At 38.8% G+C, this 20,451-nt stretch overlaps 1 protein-coding gene across 5 annotated transcripts in view; it reads right to left on the bottom strand.

Annotated features, from left to right (window-relative positions):
* The window catches only part of ptprz1a (protein tyrosine phosphatase receptor type Z1a), an 85,957-nt gene that overhangs the window by 41,456 nt on the left and 24,050 nt on the right, over positions 1-20,451 (bottom strand). For all 5 annotated transcript variants that reach the window (XM_058645158.1, XM_058645159.1, XM_058645160.1 and 2 more), the window contains exons 3-11: positions 16,342-16,521; positions 13,698-13,849; positions 13,249-13,344; positions 10,291-10,357; positions 10,040-10,197; positions 7,695-7,842; positions 3,873-4,057; positions 3,437-3,563; positions 48-88 (exon numbers count right to left, since the gene is read on the bottom strand). In XM_058645158.1, coding sequence (XP_058501141.1) covers positions 48-88; positions 3,437-3,563; positions 3,873-4,057; positions 7,695-7,842; positions 10,040-10,197; positions 10,291-10,357; positions 13,249-13,344; positions 13,698-13,849; positions 16,342-16,521 — 1,154 coding nt within the window. The remainder of the gene's footprint in view (positions 1-47; positions 89-3,436; positions 3,564-3,872; positions 4,058-7,694; positions 7,843-10,039; positions 10,198-10,290; positions 10,358-13,248; positions 13,345-13,697; positions 13,850-16,341; positions 16,522-20,451) is intronic.

Here is a 20,451-nt window from a genome sequence, read left to right as displayed (position 1 = left end):
AGCTACACGTTAACAGACAGATTCTACAAAAGAACAAGATCATTTACCTCTTCATCAAATTCACTGGAATCTGGATCCAGTGTATTTTCTGGAAAAAAAAAAAAACAGTTTGCATCATTAGTTAAAGGGACTAAAGTGAATATAACATGTCAAACAAATAGAAAAATAATTTAACTTATTAGTCAATTTTAAGTGTACAAAAATATGAAAACACAAAGACATGTAACAAAAGGATGAAACAATTTGAAAACAATAGGATGCGGTCATCATGGAAAAATACACGTGGGATGCTACATTCTTTTACGCAAAAAAAATAAATCTACATTTAGTTTTTTATGCTTAAACATTGTATTATTGAGATATAAAAGGGAATATTTTCTCATGAAGGATCCAAATGTTTGAAATGATAGAGGGACAGAGTGAAAAACGGGGAAGGATAGCACACACCATTTGCATTTTGGCAGGTAGATAACACTTGCATGCTGCATGTTAGGGACATCTCATGCCAGAGTCTCCCCCCCAACCCCCCACCCAACACACACACACACACAAACGCACGCAAATGCACGCAAACACAGGAAAGCTTGAGAAAAAAGCATTTGCAACTAATCAATTTTATGTTTCATCCCCCTTAATCAAAACAGACGAGCCAGGGAACGAGATTTCGCTCAGGTTATCCGAACATTTTGGTTGTCAAACTTTGCCCGTCTGTCGCCAAATTAGGGATAAAAACAAAGTCACAAGTTATTTGCAAATGCCATTGTTAACTGAGCTCAGGTGCACAGCACACAGTGGACGTGTTGGCGCGAGTGTGACTCTTACCTGTCTGAGGCTAAGTGATACATCATGGAGACCAGATCAAACTGGTTTGTGAAGCATGAGGTGAGGTTTTACAATTTTAATGAACTGAGATTGAGAGAGAGAGGACGAGGATGACAGGGTTTGGAGGGGGAAGCTAACCGAAGTCTTTGGTTAAAGGAATACTTCAGAATACTACCCATTTGCATTTAGCTTTGTATTACTAGAATAGGGGTCGTAATTTTGAAAAATTGTGCTTCCCAACCTCAGTTTCCCCCGAGTCGAGAAATATCTTCATTCTTTTTTTTGTTACGTGCCCACCAGTGACACTTGGTAACATTTTGGAAACTGCAATGCTAATTCTGCACTTTTTAGAACCACTCGTAGGGGGACGGGACCTCATTCCCAGAATGTAAACAGTGTCCGCCATCTTTGCTAACAGGACCAAGTGTCACTGGTGGACACATAACAAAATAAAAGAATGAAGATATTTCTCAACTCAGGGGAAACTGAGGTTGTGAAGCACACTTTTTCAAAAATACTACCCCTATTCTAGTAATACAAGGCTAAATGTAAATTGGTGAAGTATTCCTTTAAATTTTAGCTTTTTTTGTGCTACATCTGATGCTCAACAAAATATCACATCTATACAAACTACAATCTAGTCAATTGATTGAATCATTTTTTTCTTATATTAGTATGGAACTAAAATACTTTATAATTAAATCACAATGATAATTAAAAATGATCATTTTAAATCAAACATATGCAGATTTTTGAAAAAAACCAGCAAATGTGAAGCAATTTGTGGTTCCAGCTAGTTCTAATACTAATTTGAGTTATTATTAAGGCATTCTGCTAATGTTACAATCTATAAATGCATCAGACAGCAAAAGCTTTTACAGGTACCATCTTTCTTGATGTCTTTTGTGGAATATCTGGCAACGGCTGCAACAAACCTTTTAAGAGAAGCCATGAAGGGAGGACATGACAATGCTGACAATGAAAAGGGATGCAGAGGATGTTCTTTCTTTGTATGAAGACACTTTAGTTTATTTTCTGTAAAGCTCAGTCATAATCCATCGCTATCATAATTGCCATTCCAATTCATGATAGACGAAGCAAAGTGACGCTGCAAGCATGCAAACATTTCTTACTGTGAGACGCAGACGGAACGGACGCCACAATGTGAAATCAAAACAAAGACGGAGGCTTTGTCTTTTCACATGACAAGGTTACACAGGTGAAAAACCCGTTTTGTGTTAGAAATGTAGACACGTGTAGAGGCAGCACAGTCTGAGAGCACAGAGAAACTTATGAAGAAGTTAAAACACACAAAATAGATGAGTCAATAGAGCAGAGTAGTGTGCGAACTGTAAATGAAGCCCAGAATGAGGAGTGAAATATAAAGAGTCAGAAAAACTGCAAAAGATTGTTTGTGTCATTCAGGTTTGAAAGGGAGAATGAGTGGAGGACAGGACATTTTGTTTTGGAGATAAAACTTATTGAGCAAAAAAAAGAAAAAGGAAACATAGAAACATTAACATGGAGGTTAATCATGAATCACATAAAATATGATTTTAATTTGTCGATACCACAACCAAAAAGCCACAGCTGCCCTAAATGAACAGCAATGGTAATTATCAAAAACGTTTCCATTATCCATGATTTTTCAAATTTACCATTTTACCAAAAAACTGAATAAATAGTAAAGCACATTATTATTTCTTGATTAAGATGTCAAATTATAGGTATTTACTTTTTAGTTTCAGTGCTTGAATGTTAGGCCTGATTCATTTCTGACTTCTCAAAGAAGAAGCCCAGCGAGCCGGCTCAGTTTTGGGTATAAAAAGGTGAATTCAGTTTTTTTATTTTTGCCAAATAAATAACAATATTTTTGGATGAAAATACACAAATTGCAAACAAAATTTTTACATTTGTTTGTTTTTTATTTGTTTGAAAATACACTTTTTGTTTGCAATGATTGGAAATCCGCTTGCTCAGACTCTTTTGCGTTTGCGTTCCAAACTTGTTCTTTGCTCCCCTTTTTTTTATTTATTAGGAAGCTGCCTGCTGATTGGCTACTGAGTTTTGGAGCGACAGCTCTATGGACCGGAAGAAGTCGTTGTCCGTCTGGAAGTCATTTGTAATATCTCAAAGATAATATGACAAATGTTAGATACCATCCAACAACATTAAATTTTCCGTTATTATAAATACCTTGTCGGATGACGGCGGGGAAAACTTGAGGGAACGCAAACGAGTCGGAGCAAGCGATCATTGCAAACAAATAGTATATTTTCAAACAAATTAAATACAATATTTTTGAATGATTTAATTTTATTTGCGATGCATGTATTTTGATTTTGTGGTGCTCAATTCACAAAGTGTTGGTTGCTTCACGAAAAGTGTGTTGTTTGATAATATCGACACAAATATAATTCTACACACTCAATCTTTAAGTTAAATATTTTGAGAGTAAGTCTTTACTTTTTCCAAAAACCAAAATGATGAGATCTTTAATGATCTCATCTTATTGCTCCATATTTAAAGCTTACTCTGGACAAAATGAAAAAGTGCAGCAGGAGCAGGAAAGTCTGTTAAGTCTGTGCTCGGTCTTGGGTGTGGTCGCTCTTACCCGGGTCGTCGACGGGCATGGTGAACGTCAGCTGGTCACTCACATGTCCATACAGACCATTGGTGCACACTGCCACCACCTGTACCACATAGCTGGTGTTGGATACAAGATCATCAAGTATCGCCCCCTGGTGGTGGGAAAAGGAATGTTGAAAAAAAAAAATTGGACAAAAATTGAAGAACCCTATTCAAGCTACAATCTTTTTTTTTATAATGTTGTGACATCTGGTGCCTTTGTATTTTGACCATGGAGAGGTTCATAATTCTAATTGCCATTTACTTATATATAAAATGAATGTGGTGTTAATGTGCTGGTTTATAATAGTGGTGGATGATTTCACATCTAATGGGATAAGAATAATGTGGTTGAAAGACAAACTAATTCAGACCTGGCATAGATGGTAGACTAATATCAACATTATGACAGTCTTTCTCACCACATCTTGGTCTCCATCAGTCAGGTATTCAGAGGGGACAGCGTTTTCTACATTGGCGAATTTGTAGGTGACAGAATATTTCTCGATGGTGGCGTCAAACACAGCCCGCGGCCGCTCCCACGTCACCAGCAGGCTGCTGAGGTTGTAGGGCGCCGACTGGATGTTCTCTGGCTCTGAACTGCAGACTGAGAAACACACAGACAAGAACAGGTTACTTCCAAAATCCCAATGTTATCTTATGTGTTATCTTGTGTGTCGTTTTTTATGGCAGTAACTGGTTTTCCTGGAGTTTTCCTGCAGCCGTAAAGCTGTATACGTGTGTAACATGTCAATATAAATGACTGTCCATTACATTCAAACCACTGTCAAGTCAGGTATTTCTCTGAATATCAGTGTTTTGTTGTTGCGTCTGTGGAGACACAGAGTGACACATAACAGCAAAGCACAACAGCTACTATATGTTAGTAAAGTCAGACAGCAGTGAATTTCAGGTTAAGGAATTATCCCCGGTTCCCTGAAACATGAGCGAGATGAAACAAATGTTGCAAGATAACTTTAATGAGTAAGATACAGGGTGTTGGAGGACAACAGTTGGATTATGGACCTGGTTTTCATCTTTTTCAGAAAGCTCTGCTGGTTCACCCGGGGCGTGGGGTTAAGTCTGAGGGGGAATGTCGTCTGCTGCACGTCACACCACAGAAAATAGTTGATTCTAATGTATTGTGCTGCATGAAAACAGCCACATCAGCCATATCTGGGTGGTATTTGCTTGATTCATTTTTCCTATTAGACAAATGTGTATTTGTAAGTGACAAAGGACTGACTCTGAGGTCAGGGACATTGTGGTCTTAAAAGTAAAAAAAGAATCATAATAATAAATCATACCGGCTGAAGGAAAAAAGGCAATTATGTTTGTATAATGTACCTGTCTACACAGGTATAGTCTGATTTAATTAAATGTACAAGTTAAGCAAAAGTACAAGGTATTCTACCTTTACAAAGTTTAAATCGATTCTTTTATCCTCTAAGAGCCAGCTTCATAAGAGTCTTGGTACAAGCACTGAAAATAATATATCATATTATGACAATAATTGGGTTCTTTAGAAAATGAATGTTAAGACCTTGCCTATAAATGAATAAAGGTTTCATCACAGTCTGTTTTCTGATACTTTCCCACACTGACTGTCATCAGTTGACACGGTGCTGACTGACGCTCACGAGGTTATTATTTATTCTGTCTGTGATTGTGAAGTCAACTCCTGCAGTGTGATTATGATTCTGGGTCAGGGTCGAGATTAAAGCAGCAGAGATAATGCAGATGACAGACACTCAGAAGTTTGGGATTAACACAGATTTAAAAAAAAGGCTGATGATTGAAGACAATAGAGGAGAGAAAGCTCCACGTATCTGAGCACATACATATAAAGATCTCACTTTGCTCTGTGGAAAATGTCCTGCTGTATGTTAAAGCTGCAATGTATATGTGTTCCGCACTCTTATAAATACACATAGTTAAAAAAAACAAAAAAAAACAAAGAGGAGGCAGACCAAGTTCAACCACTAGAGGGCAGAATTAGCCAGTAGATTAAACTGAATCAGACAGTTATAATATCCTGATGAGCAGCAAAAGTTAAAATCTAAAAATATTGTTTAATAAGAGAGGTATTTTCGGCTAAAATGGATAAGGTAACAATTCAGTTTTCTGAACTTATGTTGAAGAGAAGTCTAGAGATAAACTAGATGCTGTAAAATTAATTCCTGGCCCTACAATGGACTGGCGTACTGTCCAAGGTGAACCCCGCCTATCGCCATATGTCAGCTGAGGCACAGCACACATAATGGATGGATCAAGACATTTCATTTTTAAACAGCAAAATATATAGATGATACTTTGACAGCAACAATATCGGGTTCGAGAAACATTCACACATTTATTCACATTCACACTCCGGGACAGATAAAGTGAGCAAAAGGGGTCGACTTGTTCAATTTTGCATAATTATGCCAGTTATTCTGTTTTTAAGGAGCGCAAGCTTTCAAATTTCAATGTTAATGCGGTCATTTTCAAACGAGAGGGTAATCGTGTGAACTTGTGCAGGGAGAATTTGATCTGTGGATAATTAGAGCAGACAGAGATCCCGGTAATTAGCAAGTAAGTGCTTTGTAAATGAATTGTTATACTGTGATAATAAACTGTTGTCAGCACGGAGGTTTATTAATTTAACTGATCCTTTACCTTAACTTGACACTGTTACTTTGACGCCGCCACATTATTTACACTACAGGATTCGTCCCTCAATACATTTATTTACACAAATGATTGAACTCATTACATAATGCACAACTATTAACAAGATGTAATCTCTTGGAAAGAGAGTCACAATGTACAAGTCAGCACATGTGTGTGAGTGAGTGAGGTTGGTACTGTACAACCTGAAACCTGACTCATAATTCAACCTTCTCCTTTCAACACACGATAATCACCGTGAGGAACTTTGAGTGAAAGGCTTCGTTGTACTTTGTTGTACCTGGCATTTGAAGTTTTCATTAATTCATGTAATTCAACACTTTTGTCCAAAAGCAAATCACATTTACAACATCAAGGTTTAATTCCCTGCTTAGGGACTTCATTCTGATGTAGAAGGTTGATGTGGGAATATTTAGTTTTACATTGGAAATATAATATTTTGAGTTTACTGGACATTGTGACTGTTTTAAAGGACAATAATAATAATAATAATAATAATAATAAAATCAAAGTTCGTAAACCTCTGTTACCAGAAGCTGCCCTGCCCCTCCAAAACAAACCCCACAGCTCAATACATTTCATTACTAATTATATAACAGAACCAGCAACAATCAATGGCCAACACCACATCCAGCTGTTTTCTTTCCATCACTGAGGTTTTATTTAGGTCACTGGAGTTCTATTCTCATCTCTCCTTTCTGATCCATTCAGACTCTAATTAGCACAAACGAGAGTCTCAGTGAGGTCAGTCACATCAGATGCCGTAATAATAGAAAACATTACTGGGTCATTGTTGTGCAGCAGAGATTATTAATCATCTCAGACATTTATTGTCCAAAATAAGTCAAGAGAATTTTTACAAAACACAGTATGAGGTATATTTTAAATATATGTCATATTGTACAGTTTAATTGGTGTAACTGTTACCAACAAATCCATTGCACTGCAGCTGCAGGGTAATTGTTTCTCTTCTGTTTAATTTATCTTGTTTCATTTTTGTTTTACTCCTTTTTTTGAATTCTTAGTTGTCTTTTTATACTACCTTGTGCTTCTACTATATTATTTCATGAAACGTTTACTGTAATCAGTTGCTAAAAGACATTTTGTTGACATCCTAATAGACATCAACAGAGATGGGAGTAAATCACACATTATGCAAGTCTCGAGTATTAACCTTCAAGACATTCTTGCAAGAATCAAGCGAGTCCAGTCCCTGCTTTATTGGATTTGGCATGCGTACTTCTCCTTACCATAACTCCGAGACCATTTGTGATGTCTAGAAAATTCAAAAACTACCAGAAAGCAGAGAAATAGAGCATATATATATACAGTATATTATTCCTGTCATTATGGTATGGAAGATGATTTTCCACAAATTCCACATTTAAAATGTGCTTAAAAAGAGTCCCCCTCCTCTGGCCATCAATAATTAAAGTTGTCTGTAGAAAATAAAGGTGTCTGTAGCCCTCGCAATATTTTAAATCAAAACCTATACTTGACTGAACTCACTGAGACACTTTCCAGCACAATCTGAGGTGTCGGTGATCATCAGGTATAGGATTTTGGAATCATACCTGGTGTGGGGACCTCCTCAGTGCCGGTGTAGGAGGAGTACACCTGTCCCATGAACTGCTGCTGCTCCCTGTAGTTGTTCTGCAGATAGTCCATCAGCATCACGTATCCTGCCTGCTGCATCGTCATCACCTCGCAGAACATCTCCAGCTGCAGCACGGGAGAAAATGACAGAACGACGTCAGAAAACAGCAGCAGCAAAAAGCTCTGCAGACACATGGAATAAGGAAGCCAAGCCAAATGTAACCTGCAACCAATTAGATTATTTGGACGTCTTAATCAAGAAATAATAATGTGCTTTACTATTTTTATATACTGGCATATTAACAATTATAGAAACATAAACAATGATATTTGATAATTACCAGTGCTGTTCATTTAGGGCAACTGTCCATGAAGTCTAATACATTTGTTGAGCACTGTATGTCATGCTATACTATGTTCAGTATGTGTTCATTTGACCATGAAAGCTGCTGAAACAGCCCTTTAACCTGCAGTCCACCGCCTCTGCACCTCTGCAGGTGAGTCACTTCCCTCTGGTTACACAACAGTGAGTCAAACAGAGCCCATCAAGGCTCTTCGTGTCGTTTTAAGCGCCGACATTGACGATTAAACCACCAGTCTGTGGCAGCCTGAGCTGAGCTGGAATGTAGACCAGCTGAGGCACGTCACCTGGAGAAAACCTGGAGCAGAGAAGAACCACAGCGTCCACCAGCACAGCTGTGGTGACTTACACTTCAACGACTGGTGTCAAAGCAAAGTCAAACAAAAGTCCAGACTCCTGATGAAGGTTTGAGGCCGGAACGCTTTAATGTACACTGTGTTTATTTAGGAGCGCTACCACAGTATTAAACCTGGAGATGCTCTCACATTGCTCTTGAAGTCTCATGTGAAAAACCCTTTGTGTTTATGTTTTCACATGTTTGTTCAAGTTTGTACCTTTAAACCTATAAAGATCTTTTGTGAGCTAATATCTGTTTGGTGTAATGACTGCTTCTGTATGGTTGTCAGTCACTTTTGGCCTGAGGGCCTTTCTCACGCAACACATACACACACACATATTCACGCAGCTACCCTTGTAAGGACTCGTATCGACTTCCACTTATTTGAAGCTTTGTCCCTCACCTGAACCACAACAAAAATTCTAACTATAGCCCTAAACTTAACCGGTTTCTTTGAAATGAGGTCCTGCCTTATAAGAACCAGGTTTTGGTCTCCAAGAACCGGTCCTGACAAGGTCAGTGTTTATGCCAGAAAACATACACAGATGCACACACACACACACACACACAGTTTCTCTGCCTCACCCATGACTCGAGTGTTTCCTGATCTCTGGCAGGATAATTCCTCCTTTCAGCTCCTTGGGCAAGTTTTTAAAAAGGTTGTTTACAGACGTTTCTGCAAATGAACGAGAATTCCACAGCCGATGTCTGCTTTATAAGGACCACACCAGTTGTGGCCGTGCAGACACTGCACAAGGATGCTTTTTTGTTTTGTTTCTGTGCCGCAGAGGCACACAGTGTTTGTTGTAATGTGGTGATGCAGTTGCTAAGGATGCTTGAACTTTATTTATGTGTCAACATGTCAATCACGAGCACGTCAAGTTGTAGACCGGATGTTTTGGGGGCAACTTGTAATTCATGTGACGCACTTCAAGTTTTTTTGGCAGCAAGTTGTAAGAGGCGCACCCACCCCCCGGTCATGAAGAACACAAATAAGTATTTAATTATAAGCTATAATGACCAAGCAACTTATAAGAAGGACAACAAGACGATCATAATCTGTAATAATAAACGAAATGTTTATTACAAATACAGAAATATAAATTCTACACTCACCTGCCACTTTATTAGGTACACCTGTTCATCTACTCAATGCACCCGGTCATTGTCCAGTAGACATTGTCAAATCAACTTAATGATATTCAAACTGAGTATCAAAATGGGGAATAAAGATCATTTATGTGACCGTGAACATGGCGAACAGGTCTGAGCTTTTCAGAATCTGCTGATTTACTAGGATTTTCATGTCTTGGGTTTAGAGAGGATGGTCTGAAAAAGAGAAAATATCTGGATCGACAGTTCTCTGAGCACTTTGATAGGTGTCTTGTTTACCTGATTAAGTGGCCGGTGAGTGTAAATCAAAGTGGCTGGACAAACCACTGTTTGCAGTGAACTATTGTTAATAAAACTCAACTAATTGTACCCTTAAAAATGACTTTCAGTGATGGCTAACATGAAAGTTTAGTGGACTGAACTGGACAACTGACTAAGAAAAAGAAATCGATGATTTACCTTTTGATGAAAATGGTTTAAGTGAAAATGTAGAATTTCTCTGAACTTCTCACCTGTTCATCAGAAATGGCCACCGTGTTCTTGAAGACAACCCACTCCACAATCTCGCTGCAGGGCGGTGTGGTCAGGGAGCCGTTGTAGATGAAATATTTCTCTGTGGAGTTGGGCAGGAGATCTTGGAGAGTGAAGGGTGAAACCTCTGCTCTCTTTCCTGGATCAGAGGAAGAAACAAAAAAACATTAATAAAAACGATAGAAGAAGCGGGAAAGTGAAAGGACGGGAGAAGGAGACGACGACGACATACCGTATCTGCTCACGCTCAAGATGCTGTCTATGATGGGCGCATAGTTTGGATTGTCTCCTGTGGTCGTCTGTGAAGAGAATATTTGACAAAAGTTTGACACACTCAAGGTTGAAAAATGAGTACAGGGAAACTTTAAATTTAAATTTACTTGGGTCACTTTTAGTTTACTTGTTACAAACTTGTCATATTAACAAAAGTATGACTTCATCTGCAAATTCTATTCATCTTAACTGACTTTACTGCGTTTGACTAAACATTATACACTTAAATATATGAAACCACAATACCTAAAGTACACATATGTATATACATATATATATATATATATATATATATATATATATATATACATATATATATATACATATATATATACATATATATATATATATATGTATGTATGTATATGTATACATACATATATATAATAACAACATGTGATCCTGTTGGTACAATCCACACCCACAAGCAGCTTTAGTTTAAAAAGGTGTAACTGAGTCACGCTCACATTCAATTTTCTTTTACAGCTTTTTGTAAAAACTTGAATCAAGGGTTTTAAAGACTTCTAATGTCTGAAGACTTTGAATGGTTTGGCTATTCATTGTAGTTGTTTAGCCTTTAGTTCCTAAATACTTTTTCTTTGCACTCTTTTCACATGCCGCTTACAATTAGAGTGTAAGACGAGGCTGCAGCTGGAGGTATTTATTTGGGTTGTTGCAGAAATGATGTGGGGGTCATACAGATTCCTTGACTGCGCAGCGACAGCTTGGAAGTAATCAACATGCTTCATTGCAACAAAAACAGATGTGAGATCCAAACTCTTGAGTGGCTGTTTGTCACTCTGAGAACAGATCTGACCTGCAAGCTCACACACTGAACAACATCAGAAATTCAACTTTTTTAAACATGATCATATTATTAAATGGGCTAAAGGTAAGTTCCATAAACAGTTCTCTAACGCGACATGTATGGCTGTAAATGAACTGCAGCCTCATCGTTGCAGGGGCTCACGACAGCCGCGAGCGAACATCGTGGGCTCCGGCCAACACAGTGACAGAAGAGACTGCAGTATTTTACTCAGGGACAAGATAAACACTAATAAATAAAGCAGCACTCTTGTCTTGCTCGGCGCCGGTCATGTTCCTGGTTGACCTGACAAGCTGCTTTTCCTGCTTATGAGGGGTTTCTGTTGGAGTCTGTGATGTGCAGGGAGTCGGTCATTTGTTGATATCAGCAGACTCCAATCATACACAGACAACAACTCACTCGGTGCGGGAGCGCTGACAACATCACATCCTTTAGACCTTTAGACAGAAAATCCAACCACACTCCCATTCCTAAATTGCCATGGTAGAAAACAGAGGAGGATGCAGAAAGTCTTATTTTTAAAATTCATCTTATACAAAGAGCAACAACGGAGGACATCCATCATTGTGTGTTCTTTGTTCTTGGCATGTGGCCATCTATAACAAGATGAAGAAGCTTTGTTTGAGAGAAGCCTGCAGGTTGCACAGATTATCCCTCCTGTCTCACACAAGTGTTGATTATCTGTCGACAAATCAAGCGGCTGCACTTTGACCATCTCCACCATGTAGGGGCCATTGGGGTACCTATGCCAACAGTGTTACACAGAAGGGTGCAAAAAAACGTGATTGTATGGATTGGTTATGTTGGTACCCTTCTCAATGGTTGGCGATGGAAATGCAAATAATTACGTGACGTACCAAACTAAAATGAGCTGTACTGCTCGGCGTAAAGCGTCCAAAGGACTGGTTTGCGTTCACACATGCGAAACTCTGAGCGAGACCAGCACAAATGTTGTGTTTTTTGTGATCAGAATGCATTCAGGACAACTGGGTGGGCTTACTCCTGAATTTAGTGCTGTTCACTTTAATTACTAAGGATTGACATTGGGAGTCTAAACAATGACCCAGTTATCAGCTATGGCAGCCTGGCACAGCAGCCCAGATACAAAGTTTGATAATTCATCTTGTGTTGGATGCTACTTTCTCCACCCTGATCTCCACCCAACCTACAGTCCAACACACACACAGCCTGCAGCTTCACATCAGACATTTTTTCTCAGTTTCGTTGGAACATGGCTTCTGTCAGTTCAAACATGCCAGCATGGCCCCCGGGGCACTGCAACTGCACAAAGCTGAGGTAGAGAAAGTATGCGTGATGCTTTCGCATCCTGGCTGTGAACATGAAAACACAGACAGGAGCACAGAAATGATCCAGAGCCAGAAATATGAATCACATTGTTCATATGTGGTACAATCTATGTGGTAGTGCTCCAAAATCCAGAGACTCTGCTTCCCTCATCCCTTTTTTTTTTTTTTAAATCTTCAACAGAGGTCATCGGTAAAGTTGCAGTCTGCCAACTTTTAGAATTTCAGATGAGCTCCTAAAACCATACTATGAGTACAAATCTGTTACTGCTGCTATTGACACCCCCGCAACACCTGGAGTGATGCTGCCCCATTCATACTGGTCAGGAAGTGCACACAACACCTGCCAACATCTGGCTTTTCAAGTTTCAATCAGCATTCACTCCAAGGCCAAGTGATTCAACAACAGTCACAGGTTTTTTTATCAACTCTGATTGGACTCAAGAGTCTGCACATTTTCAGTCATCTAAAATTGTTCACTTTAAAATAAGATAAAAATGTGCTTCCATTGCAACGATGCCAGTGCTCTCTTCTGTTGATCGGTCGCATTGGTCGTTGGCAGCACGTTTATAACGTTGAACATGACTCGCAGAGGAAAACCACAGAGTTGCAAACTCCTCCAATTTTGAGAACATAGGTGTATTGTATGTACAAAGGTGAGGTGCACTAAAAGTTCCCCGTCTGCAGTAGTTTCATTTATCCTAAATTTAATCAACGACATCGGGTTTTTATGCATTTCAAAACTCACTCTACTGTTCTACTTAAAGTCTCACACACACAGACACACCTCAAACAGCACAGCGAGTGCTGTTATTCTGCCTCCAGCCTTGATGGATTCATCTAGAGAGTCGAAGCGATCTGCTTCATAACAGAAGATTTGCATCTGTGGAAAACAAGATGAGTATGTTTACCTGGACAAGTCAGAGCAAGTGCACTCACAAATAGAACACCAATACTTTTTTCAGCTGTGGTGCTCCTGTTCTGGTAATTGCATACATACATGCTGATCTACGGCTCCATCAGCTTTTTAAATCTGGAAATAACATCATGAGAATATCCTTTAAGGTCAGAGTTTGGTGGTACAAGCCTGAAACCAGGGCGAAACCTACAAATACTAGATCACTTTGGACAGCATTTTCTAAATCTCATGACTCAAGTACTGTAGATGCACAAGTAACACTTGTATTATCAAATGCTCCTGTACTAAAAACTGTGAAATGGAATATGGGTTCTCACCTCTAAAGGGTATTTGACTCCATCCAAACTGTGTTCGGAGCCATCTGAAGAGGCATTGCAGCGTCCCCAGTGGAAGGTTAAACGTCCAACCTTGAACTTTGACATGAGGCCTCCTCCACTGACATAAAACTCTCCATCCACGTCCACCGCCACTAAAAAAGACAAAGGCATATACATGACACTGCATGCACTGTATGCTGTGTGTGTGTTTTCAACATAACAGAATGCCTGAAACTGCATACAAATCTGTGACAGTGTCTTTAAAACTGTGAAGACATGAAAACGATGCTGTCAAACTTCTCAGTGAAAATGACAGATTATCAAACGTACAGAAGATGAAAAGATCAGAGATCCTACTACACCATGTAATTCTCCACCAACGCCTTCAATGGCACATGGCACAATGACTCAGTCAATGAGGGGATCTTCTTCAGCTTGGTCTTTGTTTGACCCGACAAAAGGTCCCTTTAGGATCAAAACCTTCTTTGATGGTCTAATAAACATGGAGCATTATATCATCCTTTCATCTTCTCTGCTATACCGTACATCTCAGCCCAACGCCCTCAACACAGAAGGGCCATGTGACTATTGTGTTGTATAGATAATGCATGTTTTTCCATGTGAATGTCATCAATCTGCTGAACACACTTCACTGTCTGTGGTCTGTGTGTGTGTGTGTGTGTGTGTTATGTTCTATTAGGTTTCCCTTTAACCTAGTCTAAAAAACAATTTCCTCTCAAGGAGGGCAAATATTGGCTCAACTTGTTGTTGATTCATTTGTGGTGAAAACCTTGTTTGTACAATGTCACCAGCCTTAAAATATCCACACGCAACAAGCCGTCGATGGACTTTTCTTCTTCAATCGAAAGCTCCTAGCGAGTTTTCACTGAGAGTTTTGTAAATAGTGGGAAAAATAACAATTAAAACAAGATTGGGCCCATTTGTTTGCTGATAAAAACAGGTTTAAGTCAGTAATATCGGACTGAACCATGCTCATGTCATTACTGAAAGCATACGGTGCAGCTAGCGGCCAAACATCAACTACAACAAGTAGTTGCAGAGAGTCCTGTTACGAAGAAGTGCAAGACTTGTTTGTTTTCAGCTTTTTGAAAACCAAGGCTGGATGTTTTCTTTGTCTACAATTTCACTTTAACAATTGCCTTGAATGAAGACTGCAGGTTATTGTGTTTCACCACACTTAGAGAGAGAGGAAATATACTGTATGAGAGAGTCTCAAGTCTGTCAAATGAGAAACTGGTAACTGTATCTTTTACAGTAAGAAAAAAAACACAGTTTGAGGAGAGGCCATTGAGGATTAATGAACCTCAAGACTTGACACCTTTTCTGGACATATATATTATTTATTAGCATTTAGACTATTGCTTGCTCCGCTAAAATGCCGTCATTTCAGACTGATGTAAAATGCATCACACCTGGTGCACATGCTGAGTAGGGATTTTCAAATTGCAGGAGGCACAATATTTCTCTTCAAATTACCATTTTAGATTAAATATTGTCCTGATTCCACAGACTGAAGAGAACATATTTGTTTCTTACAGATCTGCACAAATATCACATAGTAATCGTTTAAAATATGTCATTCAAACGAAAATGAGATAATGTAGATGTAGAAATGACCATTCCCTCTGATATCGTGAATCATATCACAGTGGCAATGAAAAAAGCTTTCTATTACTTTTCTATCTGTAACGACCGCTCATAGTGTTTTATAAAGCAACTTCACTTCCACCCATTTACAAACTACTATATTTACTGCTTTGCCCGTCACTCCCATTCATAGAGAGCCAGCAGAGTCTTCAGCAACAATTTGGGGTCCAGTGTCCTGCACAAAGAAGTTTCAAACTGCTCGACTTTCTGAACCACAACCATACTGTAATTCCACCTGAGAAAGAAAGAAACAAATATCCCATCCTGCTGAAAAAAGTCAGGGAAACCATTAGGCATATTCTATTGGTTTCTATTGGTTTCTAATGGTTTCTAATGGTTTCTAATAGTTTCTAATGGATAATTACGTTTTCCTAATGGTTTGGTTTGTTTTTCTAATGGGATTCTATTATCTCCTACACAAATATACAGGAATTAAACTGGTCCCTACAGGAGTCTAATAGTTCCTACAGGAGTCTTAATGTATAGACATGTCTCTAGTGCCAGTGTTATAGTTTCTGTTGCAGCAGTAGGCTTCTCAATATGTTTTTCTAATAGTTTTAGATCCTAATGCTTTCCTTAGCTTTCTAATGGTATTACATTCTAATGAGACCAGTAGGTTCCTAATGGTTTTACATCCTAATGGTACCAGTAGGTTCCTAATGGTTTCTTCTGATGGTTCCTAATGGTTTCTTCTAATGGTTCTTAAAGGTTTCTTCTAATGGTTCCTAATGGGGTTCCAATTCCCATTAGATTGGGAACCATTAGAAACCCAATTGTTCCTAATGTTTTTTCTAATGGTATTCTACTGGATTTTTCAGCAGGGTATGGGACTCTAGTAAGCTCTGAGGAGTTGCTGGACAAAAAAAACAACTATGCTTAAACACACATTATGACAATTCTCTGTGCTGACAAGGTCAGAGTCTTCAGCTCTTGTTAACAGTGACCATCAGCAACATGAGCAGGAGAATGACCTCACCAGTCTTGCCATCATTCTTGATGGTTGTCCTGTCAGTTGTTGGACTCTCCCAGCCTTCAAACTGCAACTTCTGGTACTGCAGCTTCACCTGGGACAGGTTTTCCTCAACGTTGATGGGAGACTGCTTGGCGTTGCTGCAAGATGGAAACCTCTTGGCCCAGTTGTTTTGGTTTAATGTTCCTGGGAAGCAAACAAAAAGAACACCCTTCAATATAAACTGATCACAAGACAGCAGCATTTGTTTTAGCTGTGAAGTCACATATAAGTAACTCAACTGTAAGACTAGTATTACATTATCCATATCTGTGAGTATGCAAGGATCCACCTGTACCAACCAATTTGTTGTTGTGTCTCCATGGTCACTCTTGAATATCTGCGTGATTCAAATACATTTACATACTATACTCTTCTCTCTATTTTGCAAGAATGCACAGAATCTGCCTGATTTTTAGTTTTTATGATAAAAATTTCCTGTCACGATTATCCTGACCAAAATAATTGCAACTTGCGATATTCTTGCAATGTCTGAAAAAACATGCATTTGATTTTTTTAGCCATCTGTCTGTACTTTCAGAGGTCCGAAACATCGCAGATATATAACAATAATGAATTTAATAAGATCATAATAAGTCATGAGGAAAGATGCAGCTCCCCCTTGTGGTACATAAAATATAAATCACAAGGACTGCATGTTGGTGAGTTATGTAATTTATAGCAGATAGATTTTGAAATTCCTGATTAGCCCATTAGTAATAAGTATGGACTTCTCATTCTGAGCAGTCATGTAATGATCACTCAGAGGTATGCTGCTCTGGGAGAGCTAGCTATGAACTAACAAGGTAAAAAAATGTCCAACTGTTCTGCTGCACTCCAGCTTCAGTGCTAATATCAGCACATGGGGTCAAAGGCCAAGATCTTTCAATGTTAAAGAACACTTTGGTGAAACATAGCCCGCAGCCTTAGACCAACAACTGCCGCTCATTGAAAGGGTTCAGCATTAGGTTTCCTCTTCTCTTTCATACACTGACATGATGAACGACACAACTACAGTATGGGAAAAAATGCTATAGTCTGGAATACAAATTATACCCCCTGTAGATGTCCCTCCATTCATTTGCAAGTGTGTCAGCTTCGGAAAACTGATTTAATCCAGCAGCTCCTATTCAAGTCAAGCTGATCTACAGCTTCAGGCTCTATGAAAAATGATCCCAGCAGTGAGGTGGGGTGCAATCATAAAGAGTCCAGGTTCTACTCACATGTCCTGCTGCTGATGTGACGGCACTGTGTGAAAGGACTACATGTGGATTTGTTCACATCTGCTCTCACTCCGCTCCTCAGACACAAGTCACATTCAGGAGATGAGAAACAGCATGGAAGCTGTGGTCTGTCTGCATCACTGTGTCTCTGGTTCACAGCAGCCATATCAAATATTTAGAAAGTTAAATGAGTATGTCTCGCCAGAGAGAGAGTTTGTCTCATATAAAGTCTGTTTAAATGTAAGTTTCTGAATACGCAGATCTAGACTGTGACAAGGGTTGCCAACTTTCTGATAGGAAAATAGAAAACGGTTACACCGTTTACACGTTACTGTGATGCTATGGTACACAGTACTCGGACGACCAATTAAAAGTGCCCATTTTCTGTTGGCCAGTAATGAATGACAGACAGATCGGGAGGAGGATTTTATTTCCCCCTCATACAAATCCCACAATCTTCATGAGTGGACTGAAGCGACTTCAGCGAACAAAGGAGTCGCCAAGTGGCTGAGGTTGGGCCTGATTGTCCGACCTGTTATAGAAAACAATTCACTGAGATTTCAAAATAAGGTCGTTTTCACACATAATAGTCCGCCAGATACGGTACGATTGGGGTATCGGTTCAATTGGGGGTTGCAACATTCCAACCAATACTTTTCAAATCAAATGTCAATATTTGCTACGTGTCCAAAAATAAATGACCCCCTCAAAATCCATGTTTTCTGGTTTTCAAACCAATATTTAGACTCCTTGTGACTCACTGTGCAGGTCTGACGTTGAAATTAAATGTTTAAAGTGTTGCTTAATGGAATCTGTGATCACTTAAAATGCTTCTGTGCTTAAAATAAAGACACACTCAATAGTGGTTGACAGTCTCTATACCTGGGTGCTAACGCATAATCTTTACAATCATCATAATTTCTGCTTATTAAAACCTGTTCTCAGTCGGATGATTACTTCCCACTCCATTTTAACAATAGGGTATATAGGGTGTCTCAATGATGGGTTGTGTGTGGAGTCACTTACTGTTACCATTAATGACTGTCTGACTGAAGAATGAACTGTCTTTTTTATTCAATGTGCTTAATAAAAACACATTATTATGTCTTGTTTCTTTATAGTAATGGTAAACTGGAACGTATCATCACGTCACATATGCACGTACAAGTTTGACAGTCTACTTCATTCAGATTCCTTCTCAAGACACCACATGTTCAGACTAATGACTTCTTACACACGTTTGCAGCTACTTTGCAGCTCCGACATAGTAATTACGCACCGAAGTGTTGTTTCAGCCAGCTGGTGTTTGTGTTTATGAGCAGGTGCATGAGTGGTCACATGACCACTGATACCCCTCCCTCCCTCCCACAACCCTTGCTGTTGATTGGCTGTTTGAGGCGTCTTCCTCCAGAGGACAAAAAGCACAACCAGGTCAGACGGGCTTTTAGGTCAGAAATGATACTAATACGTGCTCTTACCTCCCCGGTCCACAAACTATAGGTTACCAAAACAAGAAGAAACTATTCCAACATGTTTTATCCATAAGTGATAGGAAAAAAATACACTTAAATTTGAAGTAAAAGTATTTCCTGCTGATTCCTTTTTACCCTCATGACTCTTGAGGAGATTGGGACACATTGATTGACAGCATCAGTTGCAGCAGGTCAATTTACAGCCACACATGTAACATTATGATGTGTTGAAAGTCCTTTAGGATAATGTTAGTTCCAGAGTCTGTGGCTCCATTATTTTGGGGGTTGGTGATCCCCTGCTCTTACCAACAACCACCGCCACCCTTATTTTCTCCAAACATTGCTTTTTCTCAAATTCAAAATCATATTTATTTCTGATGAACACAACAAGTGTACAGGAACTGGTAAGTCCAAATGTTTAATCGGGTCCATGCCAAATTTGACTGAAGATATTAGTCTGTACCTGATTTTCCATGATACATGGTATAATTTCTTAAGAAATTCCAGAAAATGTTGAAAAACACCTTGGCAATATTAAAGAAAGTGAAAAAGTTTCCTCTATCCGCCCAGTAGTTCAGTAGTTTTTGAGTAATTCTGTTTAAGGTCAGAAACACAGCACTAAAAACGTAATCTACAAGGTAATTATAACACTTATGTCAGGTCTGTATCATAATTAATATAATCTTTTTCAATGGTACCTTTAAAACAATCTTAAATATAAGTGCACCTCTTGAACTTCAAATATTTACATTCACTTTCCTACATTAAGTTAGAATTAGTTTCCACATTACTGTCAGTGACCAGGACACTACATTATACTGCATCAGACTGTTGTACCTGTTAAGTAAATATTTTTTGTTATGTGTTACTACTTATTACTATTAGTCTTATAAATATGTCTACAGGTTCAGTCTAGTGTAATAAATAAGGAGTCTGAACACAGTCTGGACTAGGAAGAATGTAAGAAAGGATGAGGTCAGCTGAGTTCCTGTGTGTTTTAAACACTGAATTAAGAAAATCCTCAATAAATAAAATAAACCTAAGATTTAAGTAAATCTAAGTAATCTTAAGTAAATTTATATGCTGTCCTGTTATGATGCTGTTCCTCCTGGATACATAGTGCACATAACTAAACATTCGTGAGAAATTTCCAACACTTGTAATAGACATTGTTCTTCTTCTCCTCCTTCTTCTTCTCTCTTTAGGGATCGCCACAGCGGATCATCTGCCCGACATTGTTCTTGTTTAACAATAAAAAATAAAAACTCTTGACACTAGACTCTCGCGTGAACAGGTGCGGTTATTCCGGACCATAATAATGAATTGGACAGATAACCTAAACATAGTACGGAGAAAACAGTAAAATTAAGCTGTGTGTAGCA

The sequence above is a fragment of the Solea solea genome, chromosome 12, assembly GCF_958295425.1.
Source record: "Solea solea chromosome 12, fSolSol10.1, whole genome shotgun sequence".
NCBI lineage: Eukaryota > Metazoa > Chordata > Actinopteri > Pleuronectiformes > Soleidae > Solea > Solea solea.
The sequence above is the reverse complement of the archived record's forward strand: the minus strand, read 5'-3'. Positions and strand labels throughout refer to the sequence as shown.